This window comes from Protomyctophum bolini (genome assembly GCF_963924005.1).
Source record: "Protomyctophum bolini genome assembly, chromosome: 8".
Taxonomy (NCBI): domain Eukaryota; kingdom Metazoa; phylum Chordata; class Actinopteri; order Myctophiformes; family Myctophidae; genus Protomyctophum; species Protomyctophum bolini.
Genome location: NC_137869.1, coordinates 30555406 through 30576862, shown reverse-complemented (window position 1 = coordinate 30576862; position 21457 = coordinate 30555406). Strand labels below are relative to the sequence as shown.

The window sequence follows — 21457 nt, the reverse complement described above, 5'->3', positions numbered from 1 at the left end:
GGTATGCACAATAATGGTTGCTTCCAACTGTTTAGTATGCCCAACGCCTAATGATTGTATGAAACAAGGACATTCAAAATCCTCTGAAAATACAAATTTATTTATCACGACAAGACAGACATTAAAAACCAAGCAACATTTAAAAATTAAAAACAATTGTGCTGAAATAAAACCAGCAGCACTTTCAATGAAATGGTTGGAAAGAGCAATGTCAAAATACTTTTAAAGGGGAGTGATTGTACGAAACAGCAGTAAGCATCTGGCATTGTAGAGTTGTATGCATACATTTCACTACCAGGCTAGATTAAAAAAAAATCCATTGTAAAACTCAATTTCAGTGTTTTCCGACACTCAAAAGAACACATATCTTATTGACACCCTGTTTCATAACATACTTGACAATATACACTGGTTATCAGACAAACTCAGCCTCTTTGTCCGCATTTCTGGTTAGGGGTAGTTTTTGCCCATGTAGACGTGTCGGGGTGTGCCCTGCTATGCTCACTGTAGGGGAGCAGTTATTGTTGGACTGGTTAATGTTGAGCTGTGACAGGGTGGCACCCACATCCTCTTCTGCACCAATCTCTTCTGGGGGTTCACACTGTGGCGGCGCAGGGGGGTCACCTCCATCAAAGGCTTTTTGGCTTTCCTGGTCCGCATCCGTATGGCACATAGGCTGGCTGGACAGATCAAGGCTTTCCCTGTTCAGCTGGTCATCATCCGTGCTGACCACACTGTCCTGCTTGACCAGGGTGTGTGGCTGCTGTGAGTGTGTGGTTGCCTGGCCGCTCTCATCCAGTTCCGAGTCAGAATCTCGATCCAGCTGTTCGCTGGAGCCTAGAGAACTGTCTGAATGGAAGAAAGAGACAACACTGCTCAGGAAGGAGTGTTAATCCTGGACACACTTCACTGACGCTTATGAAGTAGGTCTGTTGATTAAATAACCAAGAGTTATCGCTGTCAATAAAATAAACAGCATTATGCATTGTTGCACACATCAGAACTCTTACCACATCCCTCCTCCATCTTATCATGGTCTTGTCCATTCTGCTCCTCTGTGCCACCACTGTCCTCTGCTTCAACAGTGCTGCCACCCTGAACCAGAGGATAGAGGAAAACCTTCACACTAAATAAAAATCACACCCATGTGAAGTGAGTGGTGCAACTCCGTGTGTGTGTGTGGGGGGGGGTGTGGAAGTTCCAGACCCACAGGAAGACCCAGGGTGCCGGCCTGATTCAGAAACGGTTGAGAAATGACAGTTACCGTGTGGGGGTCCCTCTACTGTCACTGTACTGGCACACTCGAAATCACCATTTACAGTTAATATGTGCGTGTGTGGTTGCGCACACTCCGCACAGGTGGTGAAAAACAACCATGCTGTTTTCGTGCTCAGACGCACACACAGCTCCGTAAGGGAGTGGTTGCACCACTCAAAATGTGTTCATCTTGGTGTCGACAGTTATCCATGTTAGACATTCTGCAAAGACGTAGATCCACCTCGTAAGATTCTCCTGTGTAAATAGACTTTGAAAGGTCTGCTTTTAATGATGTCAAATTGTGACAGCCCTGTTCAGCAGTGACGTATATGAAAGTAAACTACATTGACAAAGATGCATGTTTCAACCCTCGGTTGTGGGTGTGAAGGGGATACAATGCTCTCGTACAGGGAACTAGAATGAACAAAGCCTACCTGTTCCTGGTGAAAACAATGAGTCATTTAAAGGGAACTGCCGAAACTATATTATAAAAACATTGACTATTTTTTAATGGTACTATGCCTACCGTCTTAAAACTTGCATGTATACAAACACATTCTACAAATGTTACCGAGATGTAAAAAGGCTGGCCAGTGCAGTACAGTGTCTGGCTCATTACCCGTCATGTACATTGCCATACCTGTTCAGTAGAGGGAGTGTGGCAGGTGGTACTACAGGATGATGTTTTGGACTGGAAGATGGCAGTGTAGAAGACTATGAGGGCTTCTATGATGCGGGCCTGGTGGGGGTAGTCCACCAACGACGACAGAGAGACCGTGGCCCCCGTTGGCCGGGGACGCATCAGGGAGGGCCCAAAAACAATCCCCAAGTTACTGGGACTCATCTTGTTTTCCTGCTCCAACTCTGAAATTCTGTGAGAGTGAGATAGGTGCAGGACAGAGATTGAGGAATGAAGAGTAATATGACAGTTGGTTCTCTCAAAAGGTTCATTCAGAAACTGAAGCCATTCAAACATACTATGAAAAGTAATTTTTGTTTTTTTACCAGCCGTGTTAACTGACCTGCGGAGGTGGTGTATGATGTAGCGTAATGTAGCAATGTTAGGCTTTGGCAGCCCCTTCAGAAGCTCCCTGAGCTTGTCCACTAGGACCAGGGCATCCGGGTCAGTGTCTGGACCACGGTCAACTAGCTCCGGCCCCCTGCCCATCACATGGCTGCCACTGCCTGGCTCGGCATCCTCTCCTGGGGTGTCAGCCTGCAAGCTCTCCTTGGCGAGCCCCATCAGATTATTGTACAGAGGGAATGGCATGATGGGCTCTTGCAACTGGGGGGGGGGGGGGGGGGGGGGGGAGATTTAATTAAGAGTAAGGTAGGAGTGTGGAAACTGGAATTAAAGGCTCGTGTTAAAAGGGGTGCAACACTTAAAGCACACATCTTTTTTCATATTATACAGAAGTTATGAGTCATTCAAAGCATGGATAGTTAACACTTTGTGCATCAACATTGTTTATAATCATACTATAATTCAGCGAATGTCTGAATGTCTGTCTGTCTTAATGTCTGAATGTCACTGACAGCGCATTATCTCATGATTAACTGCACGAATAACTCCCACTTTTCACACAGGCATGGACCATAATTATATGGAGGGCGTAACGGAGCCCTTTTTCCCATTTGACACATTAATGATTAATAATGAATTTATTAGTGAATAAAAACAGCCGTTTACAGCCGTTTATCCGTGGTCTATCTCCGACCGAGCCACACTATTAGCACACATCTCTCCATGCCAAAAAAACCCTGCACGCTCCCAGAAACCGGCTAGGCTACTTTTTACAGACGCAGCTGTCATATTTACTGTACAAATATTGTTTTTCACCACACGATGGGCAATGCGCCCGGGCGCAGTACCCCCCACGGCCACAAGAGGGGGGCAAATATCTCACAACGGGTAAGGGCTAGTTAATTCAACACAGCATCAAAGTCCTTTTCCCATTTTGTGCATGTATCCGTCTGTGTTCATTTAATGATACCTGTCTGAGGTAGAGCTTGAGGACATTGCTGATGTCATGTGGTGAACACTGAGACAGTTCTACCAGCTCCTTGCCATTTTCAAAGGACTGGCACAACTTCTCCACACGAGTCTTCACCCCATTCACCCTGTAGATACCCTAGAAAGAGGTGATGAGATTATGTGTAGGTTAGCTGAGCACACATGGATTTTAGCAACACCCTTGTTAATAAATTCAATTAATAAAGCACCACCACCAATTAATCGCGTTTGTAGATTAGTACACACTATTTAGCTGCTGGGGAGTCTTCAGATTATGCACCTTGGATTATGAACACATTTTGCCTCCCATGGTTTGATTGAAATAGTTTGCAGAATTACAGTACATTTCAAGCACAAACTCAATACAAAGACTGTTAACTGTGAGTGGACGACCCAATTAAGCATTACACTTGTTTACAAGAGGGTCCACCTTGTTCAATTCATCAAAAATGGTGCTCATTGTGTACTGGTGTGGGATAGACTCCTTCCCTTATCACATATAAGGTAATGAATGTTACCCTTTTGAATGGCATTGTGAAACAATGCACACTGCCACACAGTGACACACACCAGTGAATAGGTAACGCAGGTAACAACAGAAACTACCAAGCACACTAGAGAAATAGACTCTAGTCTAGACTCTCCCTCACCTTTATCTTGAGTGCCCGTCTCTCGATCTCAGAGATACATTTGGTGATGATAAAGGGGATGCCATCACTGCCACAGAAGGCTGCCTGAGAAAACTCTCTTCCAAACAGCTGTAGACGTCCCTGCAGCTTCTTATGGCCACATTGGATGGCCAGCGTCTCCAAACAACGCTTGTGGCACGCTAGGAAGCACTGTAGGAGGATGATTACAAAGTATTGAAAACTTATCCCAATACATGACAATCACACAGTATTTGTAATCGTTAGTGTCAGCATCAGATTTATTGTTTATAAATAGTATATTTTGCACATGAAGAAGATTGTCCCAGTGATGTTGGTACAGTACATTACACTGAAATCAATAGCACAAATTAGTATTTTGTACCATTTACTCAAGACAACCGGTAATCACAGCCCCAAATGCAATGTACAATATATAGCCTGGTATACAGTAGCAATACATATTCATTCACAACAAATTATAAACTACCGTACTTCTACCAGATGGCATAATTCCTTTTGCATACCATTATGTGAATGACCAATGCCTTGAAATTATAACTTAACTGCAATAAAAGTACAAGAGCAACCATTTATCTGTGGCTTGGTGATATGGGACTTAATTTAGTTTTAGTTTAGCATTTTCAAGCCTTTATTTGATAACAAAAGTGGAAAGAGACACAAAATGACAAGAGTGAGAGAGATAGGGAAGGACATGCGTCAAAGGGCCTCGGTGGCCTTTGAACCCGGGCCGGCTGCGCAAGGACTGAGCGGTATGCATTTTAGTATTTTACCCATGATAAATTAACTCTCACCTCCTCACACTCAGCACCCTGGAAGTAAACGTAGCTGTCACACTCCCGACACTTCGAAGGAGTCCGCAGCTTCCTTAGTCTGTGTGTTTGTGCCGCTTTGGAAAGGCCGATGTTCCGGAAGGGTCCAGTGGAGACCACATCAGGCTCCATGTCATTGACATCTAGAGAATAGGAGATGCATTAATGCACATTCAGTAACACAGTTCTGCCAACTTAATTCTGTAAAATAAATATATATAAATTGTAAAACATTTTTATGCCACTCCGTTCACTTGTCATGCAAAGTAAAGTACAGAAATATGACAATCTGTGGATCCTACTTGGGGTTTCAAAGGATGTCACATTGCCATCCGGTTTTTCGTCTTCAGAAGACATGGTACCAGTGGACGACGTTCTTGCGATTTTAGTGATGTCACCTAAAATGTGCACACACAAAAATAAACATGAATGTTTAAGTTTAACACACAGCGAAAAAAGTCAGGTGATTAGTGTATTAAATGTATGCATATCCATCTATTCAATGACAGTAGATTCAGATTTACATGTGCTAGCAGTAGGAGACTCCATCCCTCCAACACTGTCATCGCTAACTGTCGATCCCCATGACTTATGGCCTAGTCCTGGTGAATAGAAAGACATGATCGACTATGAGTAATGACAGCCCAAAAGTATTGGGTTTACTAGGTAAATACATGCACCTTACTTTTTACTGTTGTGCATTCAATATTAAAATTAATTAAAATTGCCCAAGCAATCTAATATTGCAATCACTGCAAATGTTAAAACAAGCAGCTCTGTCCCACTCACTCTTTCGATTTCGCTCGGTTTCTCTGCTGTCTCCAGGGCCCGTGTCCACAGAACAGCTGTCCGTGCCGCTGGGCTGATCCATGTTGAAACTGTCATTCCTGGTTCTATGGCCCTGCCTACGACACAGTCAAATCATCAGAAAAGTAACTACTGTAAGTACATTCACTCAAGCACTGTACTTGAGTACAATGTGGTAGTTTAGGTAAGCATTTCTAGTTTTTAATACTTCTAAATCTGAGTGCAGATTTAGATTTACTACTACAAAACCTACAGTAACATAGCAACAATATAATATCTATATATTGCCCAGGTATTGCTGTGCCGTGTCTGGCATCACTTACTGTGAGGTGGAGTACGGCTCAAAGGCGTACTGCCGGGCAGGCTGCTCTGGCAGCTGCAGGTCTCGGACATGGGCAGCGTACTGCTGGCCTGGGTCATACAGCTTACTGCTCTCACACAGGGTCTGGTAGTGGACTGGTAAAGCCACGGTCTGCATGTGCATATTCTGATAGTAGGAGATTGTTGCCTGTACAAAGATGAGCAAACAAGTAAATACAAAATGCACACATGAACGTAAAAGGATTTTTATTTAACCACTTAAATAAAAACTAAAAAAAATAGACGATCTAGAAGTTCACAACGCATCGACACACTGAGCTCGCAGATCTTTTTCTGAGAGGAATTTTTTTTCACTTTTCAAAAACGGGGACGCCAGCTTGAAATTGAAGACATATCGGCATAATTGCCAATACCAAGATCGTAAGTAAAATAATGTCCGGCGTATCGGCCAGACCGATATAGTTGTCTGGATTTATGCTATATATCAAAAGATGAGGGACGAGCGGTGAGTCTAGATGATGCAGATGGGGACTTTGTGTGTCGGTACTGACCGAGCGTAGGGTCTGGTCACTTTGTTTGATGACTTCCTGTAGCTGTCTCAGTACAGTGACCTTGGTGTGTTCTAGATCCAGCTGCTGAGTGGTGGCATCAGCTATACAAGTCCTGTAGGTTGCCTCAGCTTCATCAGCCTGCACAGAGAGGGAAGCAATACCTTTATGCATTTATTTTTGCCACTTTAGCCTGACACCGTTGTACGACCAAGTACGGCATTAATTAACGGAGATACAAGGTTTCTGCCCGACAGCAACGATAAACAGTAAGGGAGTGGCAAGTGGAGACCTTGTTGCGAGTCTCTTCCTCCAAACGTTTTTTCTTCTCCAGGGACTTGCCGGTGGACCCGCCTCCATCCTCCTCAGCACGGCAGGCGGAAGCTTTGGCCTTTTCATATTCCTCGCAGCGTGCCATGTAGGCCTGCTTTGCCTTCCGCAGGTTCGCCTCGCATTCCATCTGTACACACGCACGTACAGACCAGTGCAGAATTTTACACGCAATGTTGGAGGTGATTTTTCGGGGTATGGTGCTTAAATGTTTTTATTTTTTAAAGACCACACACACACAGCGATGTTGCGTGCATTTCCCTATAGGCATTAAAACGTTGCCTAGTTCACATCATTGCGCAGTCATGTACAGAAAATAAATTGAAAGTTTCAAATAAATTAAATATAAATCATTTACACATACAGAATTTGTTTTGTACATTTAGCCCATAATAACCATAAGGAGCGTTTTCCAGTACCCGATCAAACAACTACCGTTTCCCAAACAATGGGTTTTATGGATTTTCAAATAGGGGAGTGCTAAAAATGCCAGGTATGAATGTACAAATAAGACAAAAAGAGGCCATACTAGTTTCCTCCTGGCTCGAATCCACTGCTCCTTGATCTCCTTCCGTCTCTTCTCGTGCTCCTGTTTACGTTGCAGCAGTGGCTACAAACAAACAAGACACTCTTCATGTCAAAGATCTTACATTTTTGGGACATAATTTAAGTCTGTGTGCATGTGCCTTTGTGTGATGAATGAGTACCAGGATGAAAGTCTGGTTGTGCAGTCTGGCGTGCGCCTGCTGAAGCCCAACGCTCTGCTCTTGGTCCTGCTCCAGAGCCAGAGAGTAGATGGAGAAGAAGGGCATGTGGGGCTGGTGAGAGAAGAGGAGAGGATTCACCATGATGGAATAAAGCAAAATCTATAAAGCAAGATTTACAAGCTCATAACACATCGCAGCACATAGAAAAGTGCAATTATTTAGTTTATTTTTCCCACTGTGTGGGAACTGGCATATTTGCTAAATCTGGCATATCGGTATTGACGTTGCATTCACATGTAACTGTCCCGTCCAAATAAATTAATAACGAAAGAAATGAAAGTATGCCTTGCCAGTAAAGGGGCAAATCTCTGGAACTCACTGATGTAAACTCAAATGATGGTTAAAATCAAAACGGTGCTCACATGAATAGACCGACTGGTTTATCGTTAGGATTATGTTGAGTTTCTAAGTTTCTATAGTTTATGTATCGTGTCTGATTCTAGTTTTATTTTATTCCCTGTATTTGATAGTTTTATTTTTTTAGAAAAGCCTCCTGTGTGTTGAGAATTATCACTTGCGCTAGAACACTCAAGCAATGCATCTCGTCTGTCCAATATTATTATGATGTCAAATAATCATAAAAAAGGCTAATAAGGATTAAGTGATTAAAACCAAGAAAAAACAACACTTTCTCCACATCACAATATCCATCCATCTCCAACCGCTTATCCGTAGTCGGGTCGGCATCTCATCCTTGGTCTGCCCCGGGGTCTCCTCCCATGTGCGAGGCATCGTGGACCTCCTCAGGGAGACATTTGAGACAGCATCCTAACCAGATGCCCGAACCACCTAAGATGGCTCCTTTTCAGGCAAAGACGCAGCGACTCACTCTGCTCCGAGTCTCTCTCGCATGACTGAACTTTCTCACCCCATCTCTAAGGGAGATGCCAGCCACCCATTGGAGAAATCTCGGCTGATTGTATTCGCGACCTTCACGATATGCATAATGTAAACGTGACAATATCTAGTCTCATATCATGATAGTGATATATTGCCCTGCCTTCATAGATTGAAGAAACAAAACATGTTTACTTGTGTGATGCTGTGTTTGCAGGACTGATACAGTCTCTGAAGGTTCTTGGAGAACTCCATCTCTAGAAGGGCACAGAAAAACAAACATTTAAATTTGTTGCTGACAGACAAAGATATAAAGAGGATGGTTCTAGATATATATATATACACACCCAACGAGAGCCTCTTCTCCACATAACCTATCAAGTCCTTCATGTACTTTGAAATCGTCTTGGCGTAGAGCAGAGCCGAGTCCACTCCTCCTTCACTGTGCTGCAGGATTATATCCGCTTCCTCCACCCTGCCTACAAATGCATATTATATACACATAGTTACTGTGCTTCAAAAGCAGTGGAAAAGTGCCAGTAAGGGACAGAGCAGCAATGAGGGTTGTTGTGTGTGTCTACTTGTAAGACAAGAGGGGAAAACAGCACTCACACCAGTCTCTCAATGAGACATTGGAGAATAGTGAGGACAATAATAGAAATGGGAGAAAGTGGAAAGTGATGGAATTCCTACCGATATACTGAGGGTCATTCCTGAAGTGGCTGCCATCATGTCCTTGACCTGAGGCTGGATGCAGGTTCTCCATAGACTACAGGGAACAAAGACCACATCTAGAAGTCAATACAAACAAGCAACAATTCAAGTCTAATCTAAAACCTGACAGGCCCAGGGCTAAGTGTATTCCTCTGAAACTGACCCATGTTTTAAGCCAATTACTACTTTAGGCACAGGCAAATCCACTGCTGCAGGTCTAATTCCAGTGAATAAGGGGCTTAGAAGGTGGTTATCTGGACCCTCAGAGGCAGTGTGGCTGCATGTGTATTTGCGAGTGTGTGAGGAACCGGCATGATTTTAATGATCGATCCATCCATCTTCAACTGCTTATCCGGAAATCGGTTTTCACTGAATGTTTGCCCGCAGAATAGGGACACACAGGGCTCATGTGGTCTATACCAGTAAAATGTAGGCAGTCATGCACATAATTCATAACAAGACATACCCTGCTTTTCTCAGTTGGCAGCAGGTTGAGCAGTGTGCTGCTGTCCACCTCTCCCATGAGCAGCTCAGACACACTGTGAAGAAAACACAGAACAGTACAACTGAACAAAGATCCAGGCCTAATATGTTCATATGAAGACAGGACAATGAATATAGTGATGATACATGTTCCAGAAGGAAAGCATTCTAAAATTAAAACCAAAGGAAGACAAGGCCTTTCATTGTAGTAGGTAGGTAGTATAAGAAAGGCATTGGTTGTAGTAGGTAGTATAAGTCAATAGTCAAGCACGGAGCAAATGGTACAGTAGATGGCAAAAAATAGCCTTTATCCGTGTTGTGTTTGGCTTTTGTATACTACGTCTGGTCTGATTCACCATCGTCCATGTCATCAGTCTGTGTACTTTATTTGATTTATTTTAAAAGAATGTATTCATCTACCAAACTATCAAGTGGATCTTCATGGGAATCTCTACACATCTTCATGCTCCCCAGAGGATGACCCCTACTGATTGTAGTGAGCCAATGGCCTTTCCTCTACGCCGCTACCGTTAGACCAGAATTTCCACTAAAACTCTGCTGGGCGGATTGCAATGAAACTCACCGAGTGCATGCATACTCCATGATGGCCTTTCTTCCATTAATATTTTCTACTTGTGCACAAGTCATCTCAAGCTGTAATGGGCGCATTGCCATGAAACCTGCAGAGCACATTCATGCTCTGGGAGAAGGACCCTAAATATTTTAGCCATCATCTGGCACCACCCGCAGGACAAAATATAAACTTTTCTCATAACCTAATAAGATGACCCTATGGATTTCCACTAGTGCCATCCTTTGGGCAATTTCCATTTGAAGTGTAAGAAGAAGCATGGACTCAAGGTGCTGCTACTATAGTGGGGCTTTAAGACATTTATGTTGCGTTGACATGGGCAGACGCAACGACGCAGTCTGCCTTTCATTGTCAATGGAAGCCAGCGCATTTAGGATGCAAAGACGCAATGATGCATGTAGCTTCTCCAAATTATACTCCCATTCGTCTTCGCGTCTGCCCGTGTGAACGCACCATAAGTCTCGTTTAAATTACAATGTAATTTAATGGAGAATACGCTCTCCCCCAAGAGGCCCTTTGCCAAGATACCATGAATTACAATTTGTTAATAAATCATTTAAAGCATATTAAATGTAATCTTCAGGTTGTGATCCAAAGAGTAGAAGACAGAATGAGGAAATAGCCTCGGCAGGGGGAAATGTTCAACTCAACTGTCCTACTCTGCCCACTCACTTCCTCCTATGGGTCTATGCCTTTTTAAAGACCATCAGAGTAGCTTATGGTAGATGTGTACACAGTCTGTATAAGGAAAACACTGAGACCTACGGTATTTTATCCATGAAAATATTTTCCCTTTCAGAGAACGTTCAGGTACTAAAGAATAAACTTTCATTTTCATGTTCTTTTCAAATCGATAACAATCAGTTCAGACTGCAACTAGGCACCGATTCAGAATAACAGGGTTTTGGTTTGTGTCATACTGCATGCAACGCAGAAGAAAACCACTTCCTGTTTTCAGCTCTGCCTCATGCAAATGTGTCACACAAGAAGTGCACTTCTCTCCAGACAACGTTGCACAGGTTATACACAGAATGACTATTGCACTGCACCTCAAGCAATCCCTTATGCTCTTGCATTGCTCACCTCAAGTACACTCATGATGACTCATGATGGACTACACATTAGTAATAACAAATACAATTTAGGCATTTAGCAGACCCTCTTAATTCAGAGTGATTTAAAGTAAGCAAGAACAAGTGCCATGTCTACATAAAATGCTATCTAAGTTACTTAAAGACAGGGTGAAATGGTTAATTTGGGCATTTTATTTTGAAGTTTCAGCTTGAAACGCTGGCTCCGAGTTTCGGAACCAATCAGAGCGTCGCATCCCTTCAGGCGATGGGACGGTAGCTCTGCTACACGCACGCAACACGCATGGAGTGCGTTTGTTTACGCAGTCAGACAGTCGGCCAGCTCTAGCAGTTTACTGCCCTGTGGCTAATTTCTTATTTCTAATGTCATCTTGAATGAGATAAAAAAAAATGGAGTGGTTCTGTAATCAAAACCATCTGTGTTTGGACGGACACGCAGCAATGGGAATCAAACAGGTGAATTTAATCAAGATTCATTATGCATGTGAGCCTCGACACGTCATCACGCAGCACGTTTTCGTTCAAAGGAAGTAAATCACAGATATGGTCTAAAAGTGTGAAAAACGTATTTTTACGGTAGGATTATAGAGATTCCACTTCACTAAATATAGATAGAAGAGAAGACTTACTTGCTGCTAAAAGCCACTGCAATCGTCTCAATGGCCTTCTCAAAGTCCTTTTTATCTGCCTCGTTACAAGCCTCATAGTGGAAACCTATAAAACCAAGATCACAAATAGGCTTAGCTCTCATATAAAAAGGTAATTTAGTAGACAAATGCTCTACCTTAAAGTTTTGCATTACACTAATAAAGATGGCAAAGCTGTCATTACATTTTCTTTCACATTAAATAAAACTAAACCATCCCATTTCCCCCCAGGGGACTTGTAAACGGTAAGGGGTTCTGGTCGGAGCAACCAACTGACCTTTGACCTTGGATATGAGCATGCCCGCAGCGGTGAGGATCTCCACAGTGTTGAGCAGAGGGTAGGTGCTAATGACCTGCCGTAGAACCCGCAGAACCTCCCCCAGACACTCATGGGCCACAGGACGCCGACTCTCCTCCTTACCTGGTTCAAGGTAATTCAGAGGGGCTGACAGGGAGTGTGGGAGGGTTAGAGGGACAGAGGAAGACATGAATGGTGAATTTATGTTGCATGAGTTGACGACTTCACATTGCCGTGTGCCAGACGGAAAGGAAGACATACAAGAAGAGAAAGTTGGCAGAGAGTACCGTGAAGCCTAATTGATACTTCATGACTGGTGTCGCTGAATATATGAACGATATTCAAGTGGAAAAACGTGACAGCATCCTGCAGAACAGCATTCTGGTAGAAAATAGACAACCTGTCAGACATTGTCAGCACCACAGTAAAATCCATAGTAAAAGACAGTGTTGAAAGTTCACACTGTGTCACACCTCCGTCTTGATGTCAGTTAAAACATCTGCAGCCTTCTGTTCATTTCCTCATTTCTTGTGTACTGCATCATCTGCCTACACCTCCCTATTTCTATCAAAGCAGCTCTCTGAAAAAGGGCAACCTTCCCTGAAGTTCCCTCCGTCTTCTCCCTTTTGCGTCCATGTAACCTCGTCTGTAAATGTCTTGTCTGTGTCAGAAGCAAGAAGACAAAGGCAGAGGGCTACGTGACCTGCGTCAAGTTGTCAGAGGATGTGGCCCTTTCCCATTGTTTTGACCGATTACAAACCGACAACTGTTCTTGCTGTACAAGTCTGGTACTGTACAAGAAACATGCTCCGTCAGCTTTCTGTTCTGGCTAAATTCAGCAACCTTCTCCATTAAGTGTATGCATGTATAAAGGAATTTGGCATGGGAAAAAAAAAGATTATGATGGCCACCATTCTTTAGCTTTGCTGGATGTGCAGATAAATCAAAGGACCATACCAGTGGTCTGGCACGTTTAGCCCACAGACTACAACTCAGTATAATTAACATTACTACTATTTTCCAAAGCATACAGTAGTCGTTTGTTTGAAGTTAGTCATTGGATTCCATTCATTTCAGTATGGTATGAAAATCAACATGCAGACTTGAAACTTGTTTCCAGCATACAAAATACTGTCACTGTATTGTCACATTTTGTCAAATGTTATTGCATTTGAAAGTCAAAGATAGCCCCTGGAGATTAGCCAAACAATGTTGTTTAGCCAACATTGGCTCAATTATCCAGGCAAGTTTACAAGAAATGTAAACTAACGCATAATCTAAAAATAGAGCAATTAACAGGAAAAGGTCCTATGTCTATGCATGATATATGGCTGAAGCCATACATAGACAATGACCTGTATGCAATATGGTAACGGTCATGGGGAATTCTTCTGATTAAGCGGAGTAAGAAGTGGAGACTAAGCTCTGTTGTGATGCGATAGGTGAGGGGTCATGGCGATGCAGCCAGCCTATCAGAGGAGGAAATGTGAACGAGGCCCTTCTTTCAGAGACTATCCATCATGGCTTCCTGTTTAGAATGCTCACCATGGGTGGAGAACGACACAGAATAGAACCAGATAAAGTGAGACAGACAACTCTCTCATCTCAACCGTTAGAAACCAAAAACGCAACAAGTGTGTCTACTCTACTCTGAACAAGACTTTTCATCCGTTTAAAACAGGCATCTTTTATTTCTATTCTGTTTCTTCATTGTTGTTTAAGTCTTGTATGTAAGTCTGCTGTTTTGTCCTTGTGTCTATGTAAAGAAAACCCTCAAAATAAATAATGGGAAAAAAACAAAACAGGCATCTTCTCCCCGTGTCCCCTAGGGTAGGTACCCTCACAAAAAACATGCAGTAATCCTGGTCTCTAAACTGCCTACCCCTGGCCAGCCGGGGCGCCTGATGGAGGGGAAAGGAACTGGTTGGAATAACGTGTTCCTTTTCACACGCTACATCCAACCAGGGAACCCCCCCCCCCCCCCTGTCAGGTGCAAAGGAGCAACTTGGACACTCAGGAATGAAGGAAGCATGAGTTCAAGTGTGTGTGTGTGTGTGTGTGTGTGTGTGTGTGTGTGTGTGTGTGTGTGTGTGTGTGTGTGTGTGTGTGTGTGTGTGTGTGTGTGTGTGTGTGTGTGTGCGCGCGCGTGTGTCCCATATAAAATATGGTCCCCATATTATGGGGTTACTAGGTTGGCGGAGGGTGTGTATAGCCCAGGATCACATTAGATAATTGACACAGGGGTGAAAAACGAGTTACAAAATCATGGGATAAAAAGTAAGAAAAATAAATAAAACTGGCATCTTTCTTACATTATGAAAAAACATATTGCTTATACCTGAGAGGTTAGAAAAGCTTTTACAAATGCTTCAATGGCAGTATGGCACTTCTTTTAAATAAACAAAATGTAAAATATATCCTGAACCATAACCTTCAACTCCACAATGTCTAGTCACGATGTGGGAGTGGAAATCTTTCACCATTCTAGCCCTGTAGCACATACATAGTAGAGCAGGGGGAAGAGTGTGCGAGAGGCTGCAGTAAACAAGAAGTTGGCTTCCTGCTGGAGACAAGAGCGCGGTCGACTGTGGGCGCAGCGGAAACGCAGCCCTTCAGTTGGAGAGAGGAAGCTACGAGGCACTTGTCAGCTTGCTGCAAAGTGGCTCCACGCCTTCAATACAATATACACATGGTGGGTAACAGGAGAGAGATTGACGTTGGTGGATTCCTCGTCGTCTCCTCTCCCTTATCAAGATGCAGTGAAGGGGACCATGTCAGCCTTTCACCTTCACGCCCCCCCCCCCCACACACACACACACACACTCACTCAGAGCCAAGAGGGAAGGAGGAGCCAAAACAACAAGTGTTGCTCCAGACTCAACGTACGTTTTGTGGTGTGTGTGTGTGTGTGTGTATATATATATATACATACAAAGACACACCACACACACAACACAATAACACTCAAGAGACAATGGTATACAGTCACCATCCAGTAGCCAAATATTAAAACTAATAAACAAAAGGAACATTAATTACATATACACAGATATGTTTGTATCTGTCAACTGTCCCATTCATATCCCTGGGTCTGTGATCACTTGTGTCTGTCTGTCACTTGCTATTTTCACCAAACTGTTTCATAAGGCAGATCAGAGCCTAACCAATCATTTAAAGTTGAAGTAGTAAATATTTGGGATGATATCAATCATGTCAACCTTTTTTCCAATGCTTCCAAGAGAAGAGTTATGACTGGCTCTGGAAGAAAAAGCCTCACCCTTCTATGAACTGTACTTGGCTGAAAGTTCATAGACACAGCTTCATGAAAGCATCTCATTGCTACATTCTCCCTCTCTCCCCCCTTACCTTCAGCCAGCACGACATCCTTCAGTTTATCCACAGCCTCAGCAAAACGCGCCACATCCCTCAACAGGGCTGGGATGTCTTCCACCTCAATGGCTGTGCTCTCAGGACCATCGTTTGGGGTGGTAGGGGCAGATGCTCCCTTCCCTTGGCCCTTAGTAAACACCCATGACTGCAGTGGGAAACCTGGGGGACACACAGCTAGTCACTCAACCAACCAGGCATTTACATCATATGGATTATGACCATTACACTTTATGAAAAAAACCACACCTGTGTGAACTGAGTGGTGTAACTCCCCTCTCTCCCACCCCTCCTCTCCTCTCTCTCTCTCTCATTAGCAGGCAACAGTGCAGCACTAATACTATCTCTCTCTCTCTCTCTGTTTGTTTCTGGCACAACAGCGCCCCTACTGGTACGGTAGTCATACTGGTGCTCATGAACCAACACATACATAGGCGCACACACATAGGTGAACACGGACATTGCTGTTCCTTTTTTGAGTGGTTGCACCACTCAAAAATATGAAACATTTTCCTGACATAGGGTTGGATTTATAAACGGCTGACTTGGACATTGAGCCTTGCCAATGTTTCCATAACATTGACACTATTTGCACTTCCCATACACTTGCACACCCCACTGAAGTGTGTACAGTAAAGAACATAATAGAGGGTAAACACATTAATAGCTTAACTTTAAAGAGCGAGACTTGGAACTAGCGTCAAAGACGATGTCCACGGTTTCTCTTTTGCATTTTATGACGTAGGTAGGGCTGCACGATTATGGTCAAAACGAATATCATGCATTATTTTGACCAAAATTAAGATCACGATTAGTTTAGTAAAAAACAAAAATCACTCATGTGAAGTGAGGGGCGCTCTCACAAACACGTCCTCCATAATAAATACAAAAACTGAATGAAAACAGAGCAATGCTTTCACTTTTACATATTCCTGCTAATAAACACATCTTTGTATACTTAAATACCGTTTGCATTCACTCCAGTGAGTCTTTCATTCCATTCATTGTACCTGCATGATGGATGTGAATAAAACTGCTGAACCACATTAGTCGATTTTAACTGATACTTTATCGTACGTGGGAAGTGAAAATCGTGAACCCAATTAAAATTGTATTAAAATTGTATTAATTGTGCAGCCCTAGTATGACGTGTTGACATTTTATGATGGTATTGAAATGGATACTGTAGTCATTTTAAAATACCTTTTCGTTATACTGCCCAAACCAATTTAGGCTGTTTATTTTCTAAAGTCAATTAACCGGTGGTTTCACCTGAATTCCTCTAGTTCGTCCATTTCATGCAAAAATCAGGTGTTTGTAACAATGCACATTCAATGCATGCTATAGCTACACGTCATCTTTTCAGCACATGATTTGGTCTCTTGTATTCTCGGTTTGTTGCCAACGTGTCAGGCGATTGCGTGGATGTGAACTGCAGCAGAAAGGAATATATATTAAGAAAATAACCGCAGTTTATGACCAAACCTGCAGCGCTGGCGTGCCTGCTGAGGGCCGTGGGCCTCTTCAGGGTGGCCACTGGGGACGGGCAGCCCACCACTTGCAATCCCGCCAGCTTACTATGATGGGGGTTAGGTGTGCCTGGGCACGACATGGAGGGGTCCAGCAGTCCAGCGGAGGTCGGGGTGAGAGTGGAGGTGGAAGAGGAAGGACTGAGGTCGACAACATCTCTACGCTGCTCCTGTAGAATGGACAGCTAAGAGAGAGAGTGGCATGAAGAGAGAGACGGATAGATGGAGCAAGAGAGAGTCAGACATACATGGAGACCGCAAATTGTATGAGAAACATCAAGAGACGAAATAAGTTGAAAACAGCATGCACACCAATTGTTTTGCTGTGCCCTGCACTACAAAAATCCAACATTTCAGTTGCAAGGATGCGACCAAAAACAATTAAATGCAGAGGTATTCAGTAAGTGCAGCAGGAATATTTTTTTTCTTTAAACATGAACAGACAGACATGGAAAAAGGTTGAGATGATCGCATGACTTATGCCCAGAACCAAACAGCACGAGGGCAAAAAATGTGACTGCTTCACTTGTGGTGTCCAGGACGACCTTAACACAGTACTGTTGTTGGTAAACACATAAATAGAGACTTTCACAAGATCCTGTGCTGGCTTATGCAACACTTCCTCACTGAAGACTCAAGAGCTGCTTCAGGGTGTGGCCAAATTGAGCGTCTATAAATTCAGAAACTGTATTTTGGGAAAGTATCGTGATTCGTGAATATGGGTGATGATACACACAAGTGTGTGTGTGTGTGTGTGTGTGTGTGTGTGTGTGTGTGTGTGTGTGTGTGTGTGTGTGCACACTCTCTCTCTATATACATGGATGTATATAGATATTTAAAAAAGGAAGCACAGTACAGCAGCTAACTGGACACTCACTACCACATTTTGCAGTCTCAGCATTTTAGTGTGTTTATGAATAAACCTGCCCAAGCCTGGGTGGCAGGTGTATGCCCCCCAGCTAGATTGTAAAACATTATAAGCAGCATCTGACCTTGCGACTAGTACTTGTTATTAAATGGTCTGCATATCTTATCAAATGGGGATCCATTATATTTACTACAAGTAGGCTACTGTAGTGTGTATACAGTATTTATTTACTCTTGGAGTGGGAGTGAGAAGTAAAAGAAATATTGTAAGTCTTGAATAAAGTCATTGGTTTCAGAAAGCAGCAGGCTGTACTACTGTCACTGTGCATAATCTTTGGACAATCCACACAGAAAAGGCCCATTTTCATTCCAGCTCAAAAATTCGCAGTTTGCATATCGGTTATCGGTGATTGTCCTCGGTCACAACAATCCCCATCGGTCAGAGTCTTAGACACTAACTAGTACTACAGATACAGAAGCAAGTGACTCCTCTGCAACAGGAAGCAGCACTGTATGGCAGTTTAAAGCATGATGGGCATCTCAGGGAATAGGCCCAACTACTAAAATAATGCAAATTATCTGTCACCCATTACAGAAATGAGTTTACACATTATTACACTACACACTTTTTGTTGCATATACACAAAATTGTTGAATAACTATTTCCAGTGGATGTATTGGAAAGTGGTTCATCTGCAGAAGGGGAAACATACCTGCTTAAGCCATAAGTTCGGTCTGTTAGGAAGTATGTCCAATTTATCCTTTCCCTTAGACTCGCTTTTCTTAACTCTCTGACCAGTAGAGTAAGGGTTGTAAATGGGTTTTCCACCACGTTTCTGCATGCTCCTGTCCCTATAGCTCTTAGAGTACTATAGCTGCCTCTCAGTATAAGCTATAGCTGCCTCTCCATCTTAAGCAGAAGTACATTTTGAAAGTACGTTGGTCTTGCAAGAGCACCCCCTGTGTGGCTTATACTGGCTTGAAAGTGAGAGGGGGAGGGGGGGTGCGACTGGTAGCCTACTTCTGCCTATGATGAGCCATAAGTCTATTTCACAAACGAGGCGCGGTAGCGTGACACAACCTGTTAAGAATGTTGTTGATACCAAATGTCAAATCTGAAGGCTCTACCATAATGTATATTTCTTATAGCCATATATACTACTTCTCATTAGAGCATCTTCTAATTCTAAATGGCTAAATTGTAACAGCTGCAAAAACGTTATTTCAGTCAGTTGTCTATAGGCTGTCACTTTCCACTCCCCTCAAAGTCCTGTCTGTCTAGAAAAAGACAAGTTCCTCAAGTCGTGATCTGACTGACACTGACTCACTGTCAGTCAGTCACACAGTGACAGCAGGAAATGGGTTAAAAGCCTGATATACTTCGTCGTACGAGGGTGTTGTATGCCAAAAACAGCCGATCTACAAGCTCACAACACACAGGGGAATCGGGGATGCAACACCTCCTGAGCTTGCAAATCGGCTTTTTTTGGGCGCGCGACACACGTCGTACGGTGTGGAGCAGCATAAACCAAACAAAGACAAATCTAATTAAAACAGTGCCAACCATTAAACTTACAGAAGGGACGCCGCTCTGCGTCCCGGGGTTTCCTGCTCGGCTCTTCTTCGAGATGGATGGCGTCTTGATGAGTTCCCGTTTCTTTCGGGTGAACATCTTCAGCGTGCCCTTGCCGTCCATCCCGGCCACTTTGAGTTTCCCGTAGATCCCCCCCGCCCACCCCCCGACTCGCCACTTGCGGTGTGCTCTGTGCCCGGTTAGCGCCTCTGGCACCTCGCCGCTGCCATCCAGTCCGACCTGCCTGCCCCACGTATACCGTCTGTGGTCTGCCGTTCTCTCGTTGTCACACATGGGAGAGAGAGGGCGCGCGCGCACGCTCACAAGTAACTAACTCAAACCCAACCGTCACTCACCACACACACAGTCTGTGCAACACACTGAGCAGCAGCACACGACAGGGCTTGATTGATTGATTTCGTCCGCGGAACGCAATTCAAATGTTGGGTGGTTTTATGAATTACTATTCCACAAAGGCTGGTTAGTGGCTATTACATGAATATTGTTTTGTTTTTCGTTCGGTTTCTAGTAAATCGAACAGAACGTAGATGATGATCCACCCTACTACCAGGTTCTCTGATGCTCATGCATTGCACACCAAACTGGGAAAAAAACAAACACCCTTGCAATTGATAGCCTACCTATCAATCAATCCGTCTGTGAACACCTGAGATTTTTTGACCATGTGATTTGTAACTCCGCCTCGCATGATGCACCTGTCTGACCCTCACTAAAGTGGATGGATACACCCCCTCAGCTTGATTGACGTGATCAGAGTCCAAGATGCTTCATCTATTCTAGTTAATCTACCACAGACATTCTGAAATGGATATGGATCTCAAATTAATTGCACCCTAGTGCCAATTGCCAAACCGAGGATACTTTACTTGGTGTATAGGATGTTTTTTATTTTTGTCGTACGAGGAGGGTGTACTGTAATAAAGTTTGCAAAAAAACAAAAACAAAGGCACATATTTATACAAAAGGATGCTAAAAGGATACCCCTCCCAAAGAAAGCCTGTTATTTCCATTGAGGGCCTGTGTATTCAATTCATTGAGACTTTTAAAGACAAACAATAATCCATCTATAAATGCACCATGTCCATGTCTCTGTACAGTAATCAGAGACATCATGTGTGTAATCCACGTAACTCGAGAACAGTTCGCCCCACCGACTTCAAATTTGACACACTTGCGTTCCACACCCCCACAGGGAGTGTTGAGTCGGTCGGACCAACGGTTGTCCAGACCCGCCTCAAAAGCCCTCTGTCCATATATGGAGCTGGCCAGTTCTGACATCACAACACTCCATATTTGGGCTGGGAAAAAACCTGCCTAGGGCATCGAATTGCTCAGGGCCGGCACTGACAGATATAGAAATCTCCATGGGCATAAACGGGTGATGGGTGGAACGGGTATTGCATAGCCGGATGGGACATGGATCTCCAACTTCCATCATTACCGACTCGGTGCTCTACAACCAGGCACCGGTCTACTATACAATAATATGCAAAACCATCGTATCGAAACGAGTAGTAATCAAAAAGAAAAATGCAGGTATAACAGAAAACAGTTGGGGGGGGGGGGGGTCATTTCCAGTGATAAGTGAGGACTGTATGGGAACATATCACAGCTGTTTTGTGTTGTGCTTAATAGACTACGGCACTACGCCATAGAGTAAAAGCAGACCTCAAGTCAAAAAAGTGTGGGCACCCCTGCTACGGTATACCCATCAATAAACAATCAACCACATATAGCCAATTTTTGGACTCATAGTTACTCATCAACACTGATATTTACAATTATCTTACACTTTAGGCAAAAAAAAGTGTGATGTAGAATCACAACATATGTTGGCTATTATCATCAATAATAAATAATATACTGTAATCTTAAAGAAAGACATCCAGGAAAA

At 43.4% G+C, this 21457-nt stretch overlaps 1 protein-coding gene across 2 annotated transcripts; it reads right to left on the bottom strand.

Annotated features, from left to right (window-relative positions):
- Positions 1–79: 79 nt before the first annotated feature.
- Positions 80–19795, bottom strand: arhgap45b (Rho GTPase activating protein 45b). Of its 2 annotated transcripts, none has more exons than XM_080770113.1 (24): positions 19546–19795; positions 17059–17287; positions 15553–15735; positions 12166–12333; positions 11871–11955; positions 9542–9614; positions 9055–9130; positions 8709–8840; positions 8557–8618; positions 7465–7575; positions 7287–7367; positions 6720–6887; positions 6431–6568; positions 5882–6066; positions 5541–5656; positions 5276–5353; positions 5054–5149; positions 4734–4894; positions 3922–4110; positions 3252–3389; positions 2280–2542; positions 1898–2129; positions 1011–1095; positions 80–849 (listed from the first exon to the last, which is right to left on the bottom strand). In XM_080770113.1, the coding sequence occupies exons 1-24, from the start codon at positions 19663–19665 to the stop codon at positions 416–418; spliced, it is 3603 nt and encodes a 1200-aa protein (XP_080626239.1). In that variant the 5' UTR covers positions 19666–19795; the 3' UTR covers positions 80–415. The 2 variants fall into 2 exon arrangements, with proteins under 2 accessions (XP_080626239.1, XP_080626238.1); XM_080770112.1 differs by lacking the exon at positions 19546–19795 and adding an exon at positions 18683–19062.
- Between the last annotated feature and the right edge of the window lie 1662 nt (positions 19796–21457).

Bases quoted from the DNA above. Each gene is read 5' to 3' on its own strand.
- arhgap45b (XM_080770112.1), bottom strand. From the start codon at position 18,811: ATGCAGAAACGTGGTGGAAAACCCATTTACAACCCTTACTCTACTGGT. The intron at 17,288-18,682 runs GTATGTTTCCCC...TCTCTCTCTTAG, and splicing joins CGAACTTATGGCTTAAGCAG to CTGTCCATTCTACAGGAGCA. The intron at 850-1,010 runs GTAAGAGTTCTG...TCTTCCATTCAG, and splicing joins TAAGATGGAGGAGGGATGTG to ACAGTTCTCTAGGCTCCAGC.